This window comes from Dermochelys coriacea, chromosome 21 (assembly GCF_009764565.3).
Source record: "Dermochelys coriacea isolate rDerCor1 chromosome 21, rDerCor1.pri.v4, whole genome shotgun sequence".
NCBI lineage: Eukaryota > Metazoa > Chordata > Testudines > Dermochelyidae > Dermochelys > Dermochelys coriacea.
The window spans coordinates 3,556,208-3,573,974 of record NC_050088.1 but is presented as its reverse complement, the minus strand read 5'-3'; the positions used below and the strand labels follow the sequence as shown (position 1 = coordinate 3,573,974).

Here is a 17,767-nt window from a genome sequence, read left to right as displayed (position 1 = left end):
TATATGTCTGCCATAGTGCCTGAGTGCAGAGTCAGTGCTTAGCAGACAAATGATAATACAACGCAACGTTCTCCCACCTTCAGTAGGCAGTCTCCAATGCTCCCTACAGTGAAATTTGATGCTTTCCAGCAAAGGCACACCTCTTTCAGGGTGTTGTGCAAAATTCTGTATTTTAACATAGGGACAGAAAATATTAAATAAGCTGGCCAGACCCCAAAGCGAAGCTGTCACTTAGGCTGAGATTCATCAACTCTGAAGAGGAGCAAATTAAAGGTTTTGATGGACCCATCAATCCCACCACTGTGATTTTCCAAAGGTAGAACCTTTGGGGAGCTGCAGTCATTTCACTAACAGGTTTTTAAAGGGTAGACATTGGTGCTTCTGCCTGGAGCAGATCTGCGGAGGAGTTGTTTTTTTCCTTCTTCTTTCATGCTTTATTATTTCCTGATTTCTGCAGTGGGATGGGTCTGTTGAGAAAGATTTTCATTCCCTTTGTAGGATTGGTCTTGGCCCTCTGTTTTTATTCAGCAAGGGAGGATTTTAAACCTGGTAAGTTATTAAAAGCAAATGTATTTTAAAATTAAACAGAAAAAGCCACGTTTGAATGTTTTACACAGGATGTGTACAGAGCCTGAAATAAAACATGTCTGGGCATTTGTTACACTGCAGATAACAGAACACTCTGCTTTGCAGAGCTTTCAAACTACATCAAGCAAGTAACACAGAGAAATATTTTCTTAGGAAACAGGTGAAATAGGAGTTTTATTATTCGGATTTACGGGGGGGCTTTTAACATTCAATTTCACATGATTTATGTTTGTAAAAAAAGAGCTAGAAAAAGGCTATTTTACAAATATTTTTTAAAAATATGTATTTATTTAAAAACATTGCAAATATCTTTTTTGAAAATGGCTGGAAATTTTAATTATCACAAAAAAAATTCATATCCTTTTTTGCAACATGATAGTTTAAAAAAAATCTGGCTATGTCCCTGTTAATATTGCTTTATTCACATTAGGAATTTTAACTATTCTTCTTACTACAGTTTTCTTGGGACAAGGCAGAGAGTTTGCCTGGTGCAGGTTGGGCATGCTGGTTTGGGCAGGCTAGACTTGTTGTCTACTTTGGTTTCTTGAACCCTGGAGGGCACGGAGGCAGGGGGAAGTAAGAGAAGGGGAATCTTTCTCTGGTATCCTGGTAAATTAACATCCCTGTGCCTTGCTTTCCAGAGATGTTGAAAGGGAAGCGAGTGATAGTCACTGGAGCAAGCACTGGAATTGGAGAGCAAATGGCTTATCACCTGGCGCGGATGGGAGCCCATGTTCTGGTCACAGCACGGACAGAAGCCAAGCTTCAGAAAGTAAGTACTAAGCACACACATATGAAAGTCAGTCTTATGTCACTCATATAGACATACAGACACGCATGGACACTCACCATTGCAATTACATGATATGCGCATTGGTACACTTGCATGCTGATTCTCACACATGCACAAACCTACACGCATGCTTGTAAGGCACAAACATGTACATATTTATGCTCCTGGTCATGCACACGCATGCACTCTTCTTTTTATACATGTGCTGGTATCCATGCTCATGCCCACTCATGTACACACAATCTCATACGCACAGTCACATGTGCACGAACACACAGCTTGCCCTCTCACTGCATTGCAGTAAGATACACATACCCCCACTCATCCTGCAGGCACAGACTTCCACTGCAGAGCAGACTCTACTGAGAAATAGCCAGGTTGCTTCAGGTTTCCATGGTACACGGATTTTGCAATCCCAGGAGGCTCCAATCCCATTCTGGCATCCTTTAGTGCCCACTGTTTAAAGCCAGAGCCAATGTGTTCAAGACAGTAACACTTGGCAGGCAGAATGCACTCATTCTACCCACAGAGCCACGTCTATCAGACCATGGATGTAACACACTGAGGCGCTCCAAGGTTCATCAATGGGGAATGTGTTTCTACACCATTCCATTCATGTGTTCCAGATCATCACCCGGTGTCTGGAGCTGGGGGCAGCCTCCGCGCAGTATGTGAGCGGCAGTATGGAGGACAAGGCCTTTGCCGAGCATGTGGTGAAGGAGGCTGAAGTAGTGCTGGGTACGTTAGCAGCTCACTGTCTGGAAATTGCCATCCGACCTTTAATGAGTGATAAAACTCAGAGAGATGTGGCATCATTCCTTAGCCACATTACCGTCTGCCACATTAAAAGGCAGGTAAAACAGAAGGGATATGGAAATGTACTTCATTCTTGTCATTACATTTGTGTGTGTGTGTGTGTGTGTGTGTGTGTGTGTGTGTGTGTGTGTGTGTGTGTGTGATGAGAAGAATGAAGGATTATATTCCTATTTGTATCTCACATTCACAAGTGACCAATCCATACATGTAGTAACTATACTGAGTTATAGTTACAATTATTGTTAAATGTATTAACTGGCCACTTGTGAATCTGAGATACAAATAGTATTGAAGAGAGCCAACCATAGCATAGACAGTCTTTGTGCACGCACCTCCCCAGCTCTGCCAATGCAACTCTTCCCTGATTAGAAGCATCATCTGTTGTGTCAGTCTTTGTTCTGTTCTGTGGACTGCAATCCTACCCTGCTGGCCCCGCATGCTGTTCAAAACCTGAACCCACACACAGCTCTACCACTCAGGCTTGATCTCTAGTGCACTCTTGATTGCAGTCCTACACCTCTGTAACACTCTGCTCCTGGATCTCCATCCCAGAGCAGTGGGTATTACATTCCTAGGCCTTCCGTTCTTTTTGTGCTGTAGCAATCTTGCTATGCCCATTATAGGTCACTGCACAAAGCTGTGAAAGCCACACCTGTCTGCTCTCTCTTGCCACACATCCTGATGCTGCACGTGGGCCCACATGCAGGTCAAGAAAGATCTGCTTGTCTCCCCCTCCCCACCACCACACACATACCCTGAATGAGAGGAAAGTACAAATCACGACACAGTGGATTTGTAATATAATCTGAAGACTGGGACTTGGTGAGTGCACGCCAGTCACACTTAACTGGCAAGCAGAATCTGGATTTTGACCCAGCTCTGCAGAGATGAAAGGCCTGTGCAGTGACCCAAGAGCCTCCTTTATTATTAAAAATAATAAGAATAATAGATGTATTTCATTCCAAAGAATAGACTCCTGCAGAGATTCATAGTGACTATAGGAAAAGATATGTAGTGTAGACAAGCGGTGTGCTCTGAACTTCCTTCATCCTCTTCCCCACTAAACTAAAGCATCCCTGGCTCTCCCCTTTGCTTTCAGGAGGCCTAGACATGCTGATTCTCAACCACGTTGGCAACTCGTACTTTAACTATTTCGACGGCGACGTGGGACACGTGCAGAAGCTGCTGAAGATTAACTTTCTCAGCTACGTGGCCATGACTGTCTCTGCCCTGCCCAAGCTGAAAGACAGCGTGGGCAGCATCGTGGTGGTTTCATCCATGGCAGGTGAGCCGTGAATGGGGACAGAAACCTGGGGGCTGATTGTCAGAAGTGATGAGCACCCGAAAATCCAAGGGATGTCAATGGGAGAGGCAAGTACTCAGCACCTTCAAAACTAAATCACACTTTGCTTGGGTTTGACTCCCCCTAGTGCTGTGTCACTAGAAGCTGATCACCTTGGCATGCTTCTTTATGACAAGCAAAGGGGCTCATCAGAGGAGTACAGCTCAAGCTCTTCAAATATTGGCATCACAGTCTGACCAGCACAGACTGGAAATATGTGGCTCTATCCTTGTATTGGCTATTTGACTGATTAGACAGGGTCATTTTGTTTCTGTGGATCAAGTTCAATAGCTAGCTAACCCCGCTAGCTGATAGTTCGCTTGTTTACATGAAGCATCTTAGTGACAGGTGTTCCTATGGTACATCTGCCATCTTAGTCAACCCCTCGCTGGTGAGCTCAGCTGTGGAGCCAAGGACCCAAAGGGCCACTGAGACTGAACTCAACACTGTAGGTGATCTCTCTAGGTCAGGTCTGAGCACATCAGTTGAGAGCATTGAAGGTGGGAAGCTTACGCTGCTCCCCCTTGCTCTGTGCGTGAACAGGACATTTGGCTGGGCTATTCAAAGGACCTTAAGAGAGTTAAAAGCAATAGGATTTGAGTGCCTAGCTCCCTTACTGTCCTCTGAACCCCAAGCCTGCGTCTCTGGGGCAGTTGGCGTGACACTTCACCGACACTCAACGCACTTGGAAAGAATGTTACATCTGGTGCAGAATCAAATAAATCTTTACGCAGCACTGTAACAGAACTTAACTGTGTCAACACTGCTGCTCTGTGTCTAGGTAAAGTTGGGTTTCCATTTACTGCTCCCTACTCTGCAACAAAGTTTGCCCTGGATGGGTTTTTCAGCTCCCTGCGGCAGGAATTAATCATTCAGAAGGTTGATGTTTCCATCACGCTCTGTATACTCGGCTTCATTGATACAGGTAAGATCAGTGCCATGTGGACCTTGCTGATTAGGAACTAGTCACCCTCCAAATTCAAGCGTTTTATCCTAACTTTCAAGTTGCTTCACACCTCTCTCCTCTATTCCTTCTCCTCTCCTGCCTCTGCTCGACCAATGCTACTTGTCAACTCCCCACCAATGTTCTTGTCTTCTTTCATGCCACCCCAAATACTTGAAATGTCCTCTCTGGGCTGATCTGGAAGGACACTACCCCCACCCTCCTCCAAAACCTAGTCTCAGCCTGGGCTACACTGAAATTTTATACCAGCATAACTATGTCAATCAGTGGAAAAAAAAAACACCCTGCCTGGCATAATTATGCTGACAAAACCAACAGTGTAGCTGCAGCTATGTCAACCAAAGAGTGCTTCCATAGACATAGCAAATGTTGTAAAGGGAGCTACACCAATTGCACAATTCATTCTGTTGCTCTAAGCTACGTCTACACTAGGGAGCTATGCTGGCACAGCTCCGGTGACATAATATGATGGTATAATCTCCGTAGTGTAGACATACCCTCAGACCCATTTCTGACTCACCATCCCAAAGCAATCAGCCAATGAATAATGGCTAGGCCAGCCTGAAGTGCAGTTAGGGTAGGTCTGCAGGCCAGATCCTCAGCTGGTATAAATTGACATAGGTCCACTGAAGTTAATAGAATGACAGCAATTTATACCAGCTGAAGCTGTTGCTGTATATTTATGTACTGATGTAAGTACAACGTGAATATATAAAAAATAAAAGTATATGCATGAGAATTGCTTGGAAAATGGGGGAGGCGGGGGGAATTTACAACATTTTGCAAAATTCTCTCTCTCTGTTGAAATCTCCAACTTTGAATTTGTTTTGTCTTGTTTTTACAGGCTCTAGTATGTCTATCAAAATCACTGAAACTGAGCTGACTGCCTCTCCCCAACCATTGTGTTGCTCATCTGCTTAAATCATAAGTTTTTGGGGGCAGGGTTTGCATTGACCTCTGCATCTGTACAGGGCCTAGCACAATCGGGGCTCTTGTCTACTGTTGACTGGGGCTTCTAGTGCTACCACGATACAGAGCACATGTAACAACAAGAGAGGGGTTATGCTGGTTTTCTCCTAGGCTCACTAAGCCACGCAAGGCTCTATTAATGTTAAATGGCTTAAAAACAACAATTAAAACAAGCAAATCCAAGCCGGGTTCAGCTGGCCCTGGACGTGCAGGGCTCACTAGCGGAGAGGATTGTAAATCTGACTAAAGCTCCTTTTGTTCTATTATGCTAGAAAGTGCCATGAAAGCAGCTTCCGATGTGGTGCTGGTGTCCCCTGCGCCGAAGGAGGAGTGTGCACTGGAAATCATCAAGGCGGGAGCCCTACGCCAACGGGAAATTTACTACAAATATGCAGCTACCAAAATCCCCCTCTTGATCCGGGACTGGGCTCCAGAACTCCTGGATTATCTGATCAGAAGAAGCTACAATGTGGAGAACCTAAAGAAAAATTAATCAGTCTGAGTTCTCCACTGCCTTTCTGCTCATATCTGTCTCTGGGATTACCTTAAATCAAGGCCTGGTGTGCTGTGGAGCTCCCTAGCCCAGGCTCCTTCTCATTTAGGGAATGCAATGCTGGGATCCCTCATCGTGTGACCCTGGGATCATGTGGTATTCTACAGTCCTGAAAACCAATGCAGCATGCCTAGAGTTGCCAAGTGTCTGGTTTTTTACTGGAATGCCTGGTCGAAAAGGGACCCTGGTAGCTCCTGTCAGCACTACTGACGGTGTTGTTAAAAGTCCAGTAGGTGCCGCAGCGAGACTAAGACAGGCTCCCTCCCTGCCATGGCTCTGCACGGCTCCAGGAGCCAGCAGGATGTTTCCCCCACACCCTGGCTCCTATGAGTAGGGGCATCCAGGGGGTTCTGCACACTGCCCCCACCCCAAGCACCAGCTCTGCAGCTCCCATTGGCCAGGAACAGCGGGCAATGAGAGCTGCGGGGGTGGTGCCTGTGGACAGGGCAGCGTGCAGAGCCACCTGGCCATGCCTCAGCATAGGAGCCGGAGGAGGGATATGCCACTGCTTCTGGGAGCTACCTGAGGTAAGAGCCACCCAGAGCCTGCACCCCTAAGCATGTCACTCCTGTCATTACAGAATACAAATGCAGGCACTCCTACTTCTGCAGCTGGGAGCATGGTGAAGTCATGTTGGCCTTGAAAACCCATGTTTTGGAAAAGATTTTTGAATTCCGTGCCCTGGGATTGCATTTCCTGTAAGTCTTCCTTAGCTCACACTTCTCTGCATTTGAACAGATTTAAGGACTAACTGACCTCATCAGTGAAATGCAATGGCCATTGCCTTTACCTCACCCGCCCTGTCTCAATATGGTCTTTATGAGACATTTTTATTTAAAGGAACTAGGCTCTTGTTGCACCATTGATTGTTAGTCTATGTATTTGTCAGCTGCGTATGAAGAGATCTTTGCAGAAGCGGAAGGATTGTATTTTATCCCATACCTCCCTCTTCTGGTAGATGAAATCCTTGCAGCAGCCAGATTTGAAATTCACAGAAGAAAGGTTTCAGAGTAGCAGCCGTGTTAGTCTGTATTCGCAAAAAGAAAAGGAGGACTTGTGGCACCTTAGAGACTAACAAATTTATTTGAGCATAAGCTTTCGTGAGCTATAGCTCACTTCAATGCCTTAACAATATTATAACTGCCCTTGTGATCAAGCAGACTGTGGAAAGGTCATTTCCACAGCAGAAATCTGGCTATGTTTGTTTTAAAAATCTTTGTTTTGAGCTTTTTAAGCTAATACACAGCACTTTGTATTTTAAATTAAGAGTGCAATTCCTTCAAAATTTCTCTAGATCAAGGAGTCCTGGTTGTAAACATGGGAAACTACAGTATCCTGTCCCAGGAAAAATCAGACAATCTCTACTCCAGAAATGTATCAATGTTTACTCAAGAGAGAAGACTGCCCCCCACCCAAAGCCAAGTGGCCTGATTTTCAGAGGGACTGAGTGCCCGCAGCTCAATGGGAGCTTGGCACCTCTAAAAACCAGCAGGCCAAGACCTAACAAAAGATAGCCAGCATTCCAGCAAACCCCATTGCTTTAGCTATAGTATCTGGAATAATATAACTACATAATACAGAATATATAGCAAAAGAAGTATCCAGAATGTCTCTTACCTCAGTTCTGACTTCTTAGGAGCTGGATTATGGTTACATAACAGCTGACATTTGTGGTGACTGGGGGAGCAAGGTGACTGCTAGCAGACAGCAGCGCTGGCTTTCTGTTTTCCTTTTTGGGCAAATAATTATTGTTGATGGAAATTTTCCAAATTTAAATTACATTTTTTCCACATGTACAAAAAAATTGAACAATGTTCATGAAATTGCTCCCCTTTTTCCAAAAAACTCTAATAAAAGTGTCAATGTGAAACTCTCCTGTCCCCCGATCTGAGCTGAAGTTTAAGGAGAGATGGCTGGACTCTGCACCATGGGATTTTTTCATAACACATGCTCACGGCTGAACAAAGTATGAAAGACAGAAATCTCCCACAACTCCAACCCCGGCCCAACAAATACACAGAGCTGTGGAGCATGTACCAGAGGAAATGTAGTGATGTAAATTCATTATTAAAATAAAATTCACTAACCTTAGAGTTGTGTATATTCCCCCCCCCCTCCTTTCTCCATTACATCTTTTTAGCCCATACTACCTGGGTGCAGTGCCATTGACTCCAGTTCATGCCTTACCTACATAGGTAAGCCGCACCAGATGAACAGGACACCTTGTGACACCTTAGAGACTAACAAATTTATTTGAGCATAAGCTTTCGTGAGCTATAGCTCACTTCATCGGATGCATTCAGTGGAAAATACAGTGGGGAGATTTATATACACACACAGAGAACACGAAACAATGGGTTTTATCATACACACTGTAAGGAGAGTGATCACTTAAGATGAGCTATTACCAGCAGTCTCCTGATCTCCACTTTCACAGGACAAACAAAAAAGCCCAATGAAACACGAGCTGAAGATACACGACTGTTGTTCTTCCAAGGGAAACTCATTCTTTCCTGTAAAAAGCCCACCTCTTTTCAGTGTATAAACATGCTGATGCCTTCCAAAGCAGGGACAGGGTAAACAAAGCAAGAGGCAATCCATCTCAACCCTTGTCATTTTCACTGATAGAGAGCAAGTCTGATACAGCAGGTTAAAGACTGGATGGACGCAGACTGATTTTACAAATCAGCATATTTTCTATCATGCAGGCACTCACAATCAAGGTCCAAAGTTGATATATGGCTGCTTTTCTCGGAGGCAGCTTTGCAGGGTTTGCCTGACTCTGTGGAAGCCCCTGTTTTAGGATGTAGATTGTTTTTTCTATTTCAGTTTGTAAAAGAAAGGATTTTAAATGGAATTGTGTTTGGAAAACAATTCAGAAAAAACAGCATGTTTGAGTTTTACACTGAATCTGAGCAGAGCTGAGACCTTGCCCAGACTTGTTTTATTGCATCTCCCCAGATAGCGGAATTCTGAAATTGCGCTGTTTGTGGACAGCATTTGTATGCACAGAAATGCACTGAAAACATTGCACTTTGCCTCCCTGAAATGTAAATTCCTCCCGAAAGCAAATGAGCAGCAATAACTTCCCATTAGTTTTCTATAGACATTTAGGAGCTGATCCTTCAATCCTGATACACTTACTTCTTTCCCCTAGCCTTAGAACTCCTGCCCTAATCTAGTCCACAAGAACTCACTCCTCTCCACCTTTAAACATCTCCTTAAGAAAGCCTTCTTGAGAGAAGCCTGCAATCCCTATTTCCCCAGGGAAGGGTTTACACATGCACCCCTTTTAGCAATTATAAGATCTAATAAGGGGAATAATAAACTGGAACTACAAGACATCTCACACGACTGTTCATTCACTCTTTTTTTTAGTGCATTCCTTCCCTGCATGTGTGTGTTCTCTGTCTACATAGGCTCCTCAATGGATAGACCATGTCCTTATAGGAATTTAGAGCATCTAGCATATGGTGGGTATTATACAAATAATAAGTGGTGATAATAAATAGCAGAATCCTGTAAAGTTTGTGCTGCAAACACTAAAAAGTTCTATCTAGATTTTTATATGCCCCTCATTCCTATAGCATTTGAGCACTTCCCACTCATACATGAATTTATCCTCGCAACACCCACGGGAAGTAGGGGAGTATCATCCCCATTGTATAGACAAGGAAACTGAGGCACACAGAGGTTAGGTGACCTGCTCAAGAAAGTATCTATTAGAGCCGGTACTTGAACCCATGAACCAAGGTTCACAGACTCATCCTTCCTTTCGCAAAGGCTGGTTCCTTCTAGCAAAAGGACACCTTCCTTCAGTGTGCTCAGAAAACACAAAGGCAGACCATAGCAGGAACAGGGTGCAATAGGGAATATGAAGTCCAAAATGATGATGTTGTTTAAAGGTTAATGATTATTAACCTGGACAAAAAGTAAACAAAGGCTATGACATACATTTGCAGTCAAACTTGTTTTCAAAGCTCCCATAACTTGCTCCCTACGTTTCGGAATATTTATACATCTCTGCTTTTGTGGAGCTCAGACCTTCAGTGTTTCTCTCTTTTATGCTTGTTTTTCTGCAGCAGGATGGGGCTGTTGCTAAAGATTCTTGTTCCATTTGTGGGATTGGTCTTGGCCTTCTGTTTTTATTCAAAGGAAGATTTTAAACAGGTAAGTGATTAAAGCAAATATCCTTTAAAACCATGATAGCAAAAGGGCACACTTGAGAGTTATAATAATGGATCTGCACAGAGACAATGCTGCAGTTTCATGAGCCTTTCAAATTCCAGACTGTAGCCTTTTGAAATGAAGTGTGTCCAGGAATGTCACCTGAAATGGTATTCCTTTTTCTGGTAGAAAATGACAAATGACATAATCGCACAAAAGTGCAGATATATTCTAGCTTCCCAGATGAATAGAGGGGATTATTTGGGGCTTGCAGGAATTTCCAAGGTAAGTGATTTGAAATCAACAAAGTTATACACTTTGAATCCTGTGGTTGATATTATTGTTAATAAAAATAACTGGACACAATGTTTAGCACTATGAAATCTAAAATGTTTCATTTTCAAATTAAAGATGGGCTTCAGCCACAAAACTCAGCTCTGGATAAAAACCATCATCCTGGTAAAAGAATCCAGGGCCAGATTCTCAACTGGTGTAAATCACCATAATTCTACTGTCATCAATGGAGTGATGCTGATGTACACTAGCTGAGGAAATTGGTTCTAGGGGCTGGGCTTGTTCCATTAGAGAAACAAATGTCAGTTGTGAATTTTGGATCCAAACTTCTAAAGCTTTGGGATCTCAGATTTTAGTTTGTTAGAGTTGTTAGTTTGTTTAGTTGTTGGAGTTTAGTTTTAGTTTGCTCTAATTGTAGATATTAAGGTTTAGTAGGTTTTAAATGGAAGTGATAGTGCATCAAAACTGTATTTTTGGGGGAGTTTCCACTGCTCCATTGATGTGTTCTTCTCTTGGGACTAACAGGAATAGGCTGGGTTGATCTGAGGTTGGACTTGTACGGTTTGGGACAGAAATAGTTGGTTTCACTAGTCTTTTTGGCACAAGTGGTTTTCTGGGTGATGTTAGTGGGACATGTAACAGTCACCATGTGATACTCTGCAGAGATGCTGAAAGGGAAGCGAGTGATCGTCACTGGAGCAAGCACTGGAATTGGAGAGCAAATGGCTTATCACCTGGCCCGGATGGGAGCCCATGTTCTGATCACAGCACGGACAGAAGCCAAGCTTCAGAAAGTAACTGGCTACCCAAACACTCCTGTGGTACTAGATACTATGGTGATGGGTATATTATATATATGTGGATACTTGATTAAAGAGGTATGCATCCTCAGACACAGTTTATGGAGATGCAATAATGTCTCATAATGAAGGTTAGAGGATGTTTTCCAACAAAAGCCTATTTTCAACTCCCACCCGCTGCCTGTTTTTCACTGACCACTGCAGCATTTCTTGCACCTTCACCTGATGTACCTGAGGCTGGCCAACGTAAGAGACAGATCACGGGAGAAGATGGAACCCATCCTGGCAATTCTTATATCCCTACCCCCTCCATTCAGTAATTTTTACAGAAACCATTCTTTTCCACAGAGAGTTTCTCATGTATTGCTTCTGCCCAGAAGAAACCATTACTGAAAACTTGGAGGTCTATTTGCACAGGCCATTTTTGAGCTATGAGATTTTGAGAAAGTGGTGATTTCTCACGTCTTGTTACTTGTTCTTACGGCTTAGCCCAGTCGAACACCGTTGAATGTAAAAGCTCCGTGCTTGTTTTAGCCCGATTCTGGAAAGGGACCCATTTGCCCTGCTCCTGGCCCCTGCACGGAGACCAATTAGTGGATTGCATTGCAGGATCAATGGTTTATACACAGCATCTTGGTAAAAACTAGTGCACAGAGCTGGTTTTACCAAGCTGGAGTGCTAAAACCTTGCAGTTATTATCAAAGCCTGAATTTTTAGTTACTAACATTTTTAAAAGATAAGCAGAATTGGAGAGTACACATTATTTTCTACATAAATATTAACAGGAAAAGTTGACAGACATAGTTACTAACACCTGACTGCTATGCCAGGGTCTCCAGTGTGTTATTACAAGGGCTGTGCAAAAATAATCATTTGCAAAATTCCATGAAAAAAATTAGTTTACAGCCAAGTAAGTGTTTGCAGAATCAGATGTTTAGTGCTTGCTGTACTTTTTGCAGGCAGAGCCACAGGACCAAATGCCTGCATGGTCTAATTCCATTGCTGTCAATGTATTTATACCAGCTATGAATCTCACTCAGTGAACACAGACTGGACTCACCCAAGTAGGAGAACATAATCACTCTGCCCACTGAGCCACCCAAGTGTCCCCTTGAAACTCTAAGAGGACAAACAGTGGGGAAATCCCTGTCTAAATGTTGCATTTGTCTCAGGTTGTCACACAGTGTCTAGAACTGGGCGCAGCATCTGCTCACTATATGAATGGCAGCATGGAAGACATGGCACTTGCAGAAGACATGGTGAAGGAGGCCAAACGATTATGGGGTATGTTAACTGCTTGCGACCTGGAAATCACCACAAGCCCCTTTCACGGAGGTGCCTTTAGCACTAGAGACAAATAACCCCAATCTTATTTTTACTTCTCAATAAAACCCAGGCTATAAGTGTAGATGAAGGACCAGTGAACTGATTCTGTGTATTGCTGACACTTACTATGGTGACTTCAAAATATACACCTATTATAAGTATTGTTAACAACATTGCTGGCAGCATATGCTAGATAATGTGGTTACATTGTTTACTTTTCATTTTTCACAGGATTTTATAGATAAAAAGGGGTTTTGGTTTCTGAGATACACTTACATACTCAAACCACTGATGCAATACAATGTGAGGTGTATTTAGTCTCTGGAAAATAACAACCTACTATAGCTATTAGTTAAGGGAGTTTTCTTCTTTAGTGCAAATGGTAAAAGCTCTATGTGATAAGGAGAGTGTCTTGGGTTCAAATGCTGCTGACATAGGTTCATGAAACAGTTTCTTCATTTTCTTCTAGCTGAAGCTAAAACACCCCCTTTGCTTTCAGGAGGCCTAGACGTGCTAATCCTTAATCACATCGGTTATACCTACTTTAATTACTTCGATGGAGATGTTGAGCATATACGAAAACTCCTGGAGATTAACTTTCTGAGCTATGTGGCCATGACAGTCTCTGCACTGCCAATGCTGAAGGAGAGTGGGGGCAGCATCCTTGTGGTTTCATCCACAGCAGGTGAGAGTGAACCAGGCTAGAGACCCTTATTGTTCAGTAATGCTTGATTCTTTCCTTTGATTTAGTTCCTCCTGGATTCAAAGGAGGCTTCTTCTGAAATTGTTTTTCAAAAAAGAGGAGGGTCACCTGAGAAGACCTACCTAATTGACTGGGACTGGGGGGTTCAGTGGGAATTCTGTTTACTCAATGCAAAACCAGTCTGTGTGATTCACATACTGCCCTTCTGACCCCACTCTTCTGAGCGGCAGCTCATGTCTAGCATCTTGCAGATCAGCTTCCCAGTGGAGGAGAAATCCGTGAGACGCAGTCTGGGTGTACTCCAAGTGCAACTGGTTTTACTTACGCACGTACATTAGTCCTAAAATGAGATGGTCAAACAGCGCAGTCTCTGCTTCCAGAAATCTCAGTCTAACACCAGTGCCTGGTTGCCAGAGAGCAACTCTGGCTCAAGAATTGACTAAGTATGAGTCCAAGGCAGGGAGCAAACTCCCCCTTTTCTGAAGCTGCCTCTACACACAACCTGACACAACCAAAGACTAACATCACCACCATGTGTCTTCCCAACAGTCAACACTCACTTGCACACTAAGCAAAAGATCTTATAATACTGCGTAACAGAACCACATGGTAATATCTGCCATCACAATACATATTATTTGTTTGCTAGAGTGTGTGTTATATACACATTCACTGATATATATGTGGATGTGTGTTCTATGCAAGGGTCACATTTCTCGTGAGTGAGTTATGGAGGTCATTCAGACCTCACGCTGATAATACCTTTATATCACCCCATCTCATCATATATTTTATACATGCCACATATTACAGGAAAACTGTTCGGGATGTTTTAACCCCACCTTTACCCCCAACCCCAGTGTTAGTGGATTTACTTATATCCTTCAGACTATTGAGATAGTTTCTTTGAGTCGAAATATGACAGCTGCTGAAGGATAAGACAAAGTCAGAATGACACAGTTTTGCTTCTGTGCACTGCAAGTATTTAGCCTCAAACGTTGTTGCATCTCTCTCTAGGTAAAATTGGAATTCCATTTGTTGCTCCCTACTCTGCAACTAAGTTTGCCCTGGATGGATTTTTCAGCTCCTTGAGACAGGAATTAATAATTGAGAATATCAATGTTTCCATCACGCTCTGCATCTTGGGCCACATTGCTACTGGTAAGATCAGCACAGTTATTTGGCTTTGCTAATTAGAAGCGCTGCACATATGCTACCCAGGCATAAAAATATTACTTACATCCAGACTGTAGAATAGTGTCCACATGTCAGGTTATGTTTTTTGGGGGGTTTTTTGATAGTATGAACATTTTTAATGAAACACTGGACTTTTAAAAAATAGTTTCACTCTTCTCCTTAGGAGTTTTTACAATACTGAACCCAAATCTCCTAAAAATTCATTGCTTCAGCTACAAAATGAAGGAACTGTTTTTAATTAATTCAGCTGATCGCATGAACTTTCATGCAAACCTCTTTACTACATCACAAAATTGCATCAATGATGATTTTATAGTCACAAGAAATTCAGCTCAAATATGAGTGTCTCAGACTTGCTAAGGTAATTATTATTTTATTTTTACAGCACAAGTAAGTGCTAAACACAAGTAAAAGATAAGGTGTAAAATTTTCAAACACATCTAAGTGACTAAGTAGCTTAACTCCTATTTTCAAAAGGGACTAAGGCACTTAGGCCCCTAAGTCACCTTTGAAAATGAGACTTGAGTATTTCTGAAAATGTTATCCAAGCCTTTTGACCTGAATAACTTAGTAATAAAAATAGCAAAATTTAATAAATAACAATTTTCCAGTTGTATAATTACTCAAAAAGCAGGAGAGAAGTTCTACATCTCACCAATTTCCTTTTTTTAAAAAATAGTTGAAGTTTTGTTGAAATCTGAACACTTGATTTTTTTTGTAACCCACTCTATTTAGTAATTAGTTTTCAGAATGCCAAATACCTCCTCAAATGTTGACCTTTAGATTTCATTGCTCTACACTGGTGTGTGATGACACAATTCTCTTTCTTGTATTTTTTCTTCTCCCCAGAAACTGCTGAGAAAACGGTTTCCCACGTGATGCAGAAGCCAGGTGCACCAAAGGAGGAGTGTGCACTGGAGATTATCAAGAGTGGAACACTGCGGAAACGGGAACTGTACTATCCATACGCCGCCGTGAGAATCCCCCTCTTAATATGAGACTGGGCTCCAGAATTTTTAGACTCACTCACAAGAAATAGGTTAAATGTGGAAAATGTCAAAAGAAGTTAGCTTGTCACATGCATCAGGGCCTAACTAGAAAACGAACCGAATGGCATGAACCTCAGGTAAAAGGGGACATTTTCAGGCTAAATATTTTGGGTGCTATTTTCAAAAGCATCTAAGGGACTTAGTAGCAAAAAAGCCGATTGACTTTCAATGAGATTTGTCACTCAGGTGCTTTTGAAAATCCCATCCTTTGTTTTTATATTTTTCTCTCTGGAGATGAGAAGAGGGGGCAACACGAGGCCTCCGCAAAGCAGCAAATTCTCACTGGCTGTAGAACAGCATTAGCAATGGCTGGGTTCATGTCTGCTGGGACGGGGTGTGGGTGTCATCCACTTTGAACCAGGACAGCCACGCTCAGACCTCCCAATGCTGCAAACAGTCCACGCTGGTTTCTGTAGTATACCTCCCATTTGCTCTACTGCACAAAGCTGCTTAATAAGAAATCTGCTTTTTAAACATCCTTGCAAAACTTAAGAGCATCTTATTCTCCTCTCACTGTGCTCTAACTGAATCAGCATCAGGTCCCCCAGCATCCCTTCATGCTAACCACTAATTGTTATTGTTAGTAATATTCATCTGCATTGCAATAACACCTTGAAGCCCAAGCAGGGGTCAGGGCCCATTTTGCATTGGACGCACACATCATAAAAAGACTTTCTGTCCCAAAGAGCTTACAATCTTGCTAACGTGAATTACAGAATGTATGTGTATAGAGGCCAATTCTGCATTCCATGAACACCCAGAACTCCCATCAAGCCTGACTTCAAGTTCCCACCAACTTCAGCAGTACTCAGGGAAGAACCTTTAAAGTTTAGGGATCATATCATCCAGCTTTGAAGTGCAGGTGCCTCTGTGGTTGAAAACAGCTACATTTTAGGGGCAGGTGAAAGGTCCTAAACTCTGTGAAATGGAAGGTGGAAAACATATAGTAGCACCAGGAACGTATAGCCTAAAGAGACTGCAACCTCATTTTGAAGTTCTAATTGAAATATACATCAGGAAAGTGTCATAAGAGCTATAAAACTATTCTTGTCACTGACTGCTGGGCAAAGCACAGTGAATTTATGCTTGTTAAAAATTAAGTGCAGTAGGATAGAAACTAATCAGGAGTCCCATAAATCATCTCAATTAATAATGTATAAAGCATATTGGAGTAACAGAGGCTGTGAATAAATGAGACTTTGTGAAATGTGTATTTTACATTTTTTCTCTATTTGTTTACTCTTGGTTGGTCTATTGCTTTGGCTGTTTGCAATTTTATACAATCTCACAAAAGTTTGATCTAAAAATAAAAATATAAATAAAAATAAAGCTGAGAGACACAATCCAGCAGGTCCCAAGGAGGCATGAGGAAATCAGGAGAGTTTAAACGAAACAAACAAATTTGAAATGGATTTGTGTTTATTCTCTTGGGGCCAAAACCAACGTTCCCTGAAGTCAATAGGAGCCTTTCCATTGATTTCAATGAACCTTGGATCAGGTCCTTGCTGAAAGCATTCTGCTTTGGTTAAGAATGCAAAGGGCAAATCACAAAAATATGCTCTGAATGGAGTGAAATTTTACCATGCTCTAGCATGGAGTGCGGGCATGCATTGGTTTAGTGTCCAAAAACATCCCTCTTCTGAGGTATTCTTTGATTGGCAGTGGAAACGGCAACAACACTTAAGCTCAGTCTAAACTTTCTCACCCAAGCTAGGCTGTTCCTAGGGTTTCCCTCCAGGACCTCTCTGTTCCAGGTCCTGTTTCCCCCACTTCTGCCCACACCTGCCTCTCTCCTATTCTGAGTGGAATTACCTACTCCCAGGCCCATCACAGTGAGTCAGTATCAATCAGTCTGCATTACCACCTGCTGACAGCGGACCCCTATACACGGATCCTCTCACATCCTGGTACCAAAGCAAAACAGGCACTGTAGGCTCTTTATTCCCTGCAGGGGATGTCAGCTGGAAGATATCCCATGGGATTGAGGTGCCTCGGAAAGCAATAATGGATGTTGGGATAATATTGGGCAGCAAATTCTAGGTGGCCTACTATTGCAGTGACATGGCAGAAAGGTGGCCAGGGTGACTTTGGGCTACATACACAACGAATCAGGTGAGCAGGGAGGCACTAGTCCCTGAGAACACACCTGGAATAGCATATTGAAGTTCCAGGCCCAAAGTCTACCAGGCTGAGAACTACTGTAAGG

At 42.7% G+C, this 17,767-nt stretch overlaps 2 protein-coding genes across 3 annotated transcripts in view; one reads left to right on the top strand and one right to left on the bottom strand.

Moving 5' to 3' along the window:
• The window catches only part of LAMB3 (laminin subunit beta 3), a 122,477-nt gene that overhangs the window by 74,504 nt on the left and 30,206 nt on the right, over positions 1-17,767 (bottom strand). The gene's annotated exons all lie outside the window — the stretch shown is intronic.
• On the top strand, positions 73-16,982 carry HSD11B1 (hydroxysteroid 11-beta dehydrogenase 1). 2 transcript variants are annotated; one of them, XM_038379890.2, is made up of 6 exons: positions 73-549; positions 1,230-1,360; positions 2,008-2,119; positions 3,297-3,482; positions 4,321-4,464; positions 5,745-8,213. In XM_038379890.2, the coding sequence occupies exons 1-6, from the start codon at positions 462-464 to the stop codon at positions 5,963-5,965; spliced, it is 882 nt and encodes a 293-aa protein (XP_038235818.1). In that variant the 5' UTR covers positions 73-461; the 3' UTR covers positions 5,966-8,213. The 2 variants fall into 2 exon arrangements, with proteins under 2 accessions (XP_038235818.1, XP_043356597.1); XM_043500662.1 differs by lacking the exons at positions 73-549; positions 1,230-1,360; positions 2,008-2,119; ... (1 more) ...; positions 4,321-4,464; positions 5,745-8,213 and adding exons at positions 10,191-10,477; positions 11,150-11,280; positions 12,459-12,570; ... (1 more) ...; positions 14,333-14,476; positions 15,362-16,982.

Bases quoted from the DNA above. Each gene is read 5' to 3' on its own strand.
- HSD11B1 (XM_038379890.2), top strand. From the start codon at position 462: ATGGGTCTGTTGAGAAAGATTTTCATTCCCTTTGTAGGATTGGTCTTG. The intron at 550-1,229 runs GTAAGTTATTAA...CTTGCTTTCCAG, and splicing joins AAGGGAGGATTTTAAACCTG to AGATGTTGAAAGGGAAGCGA. The intron at 1,361-2,007 runs GTAAGTACTAAG...CATGTGTTCCAG, and splicing joins CAGAAGCCAAGCTTCAGAAA to ATCATCACCCGGTGTCTGGA.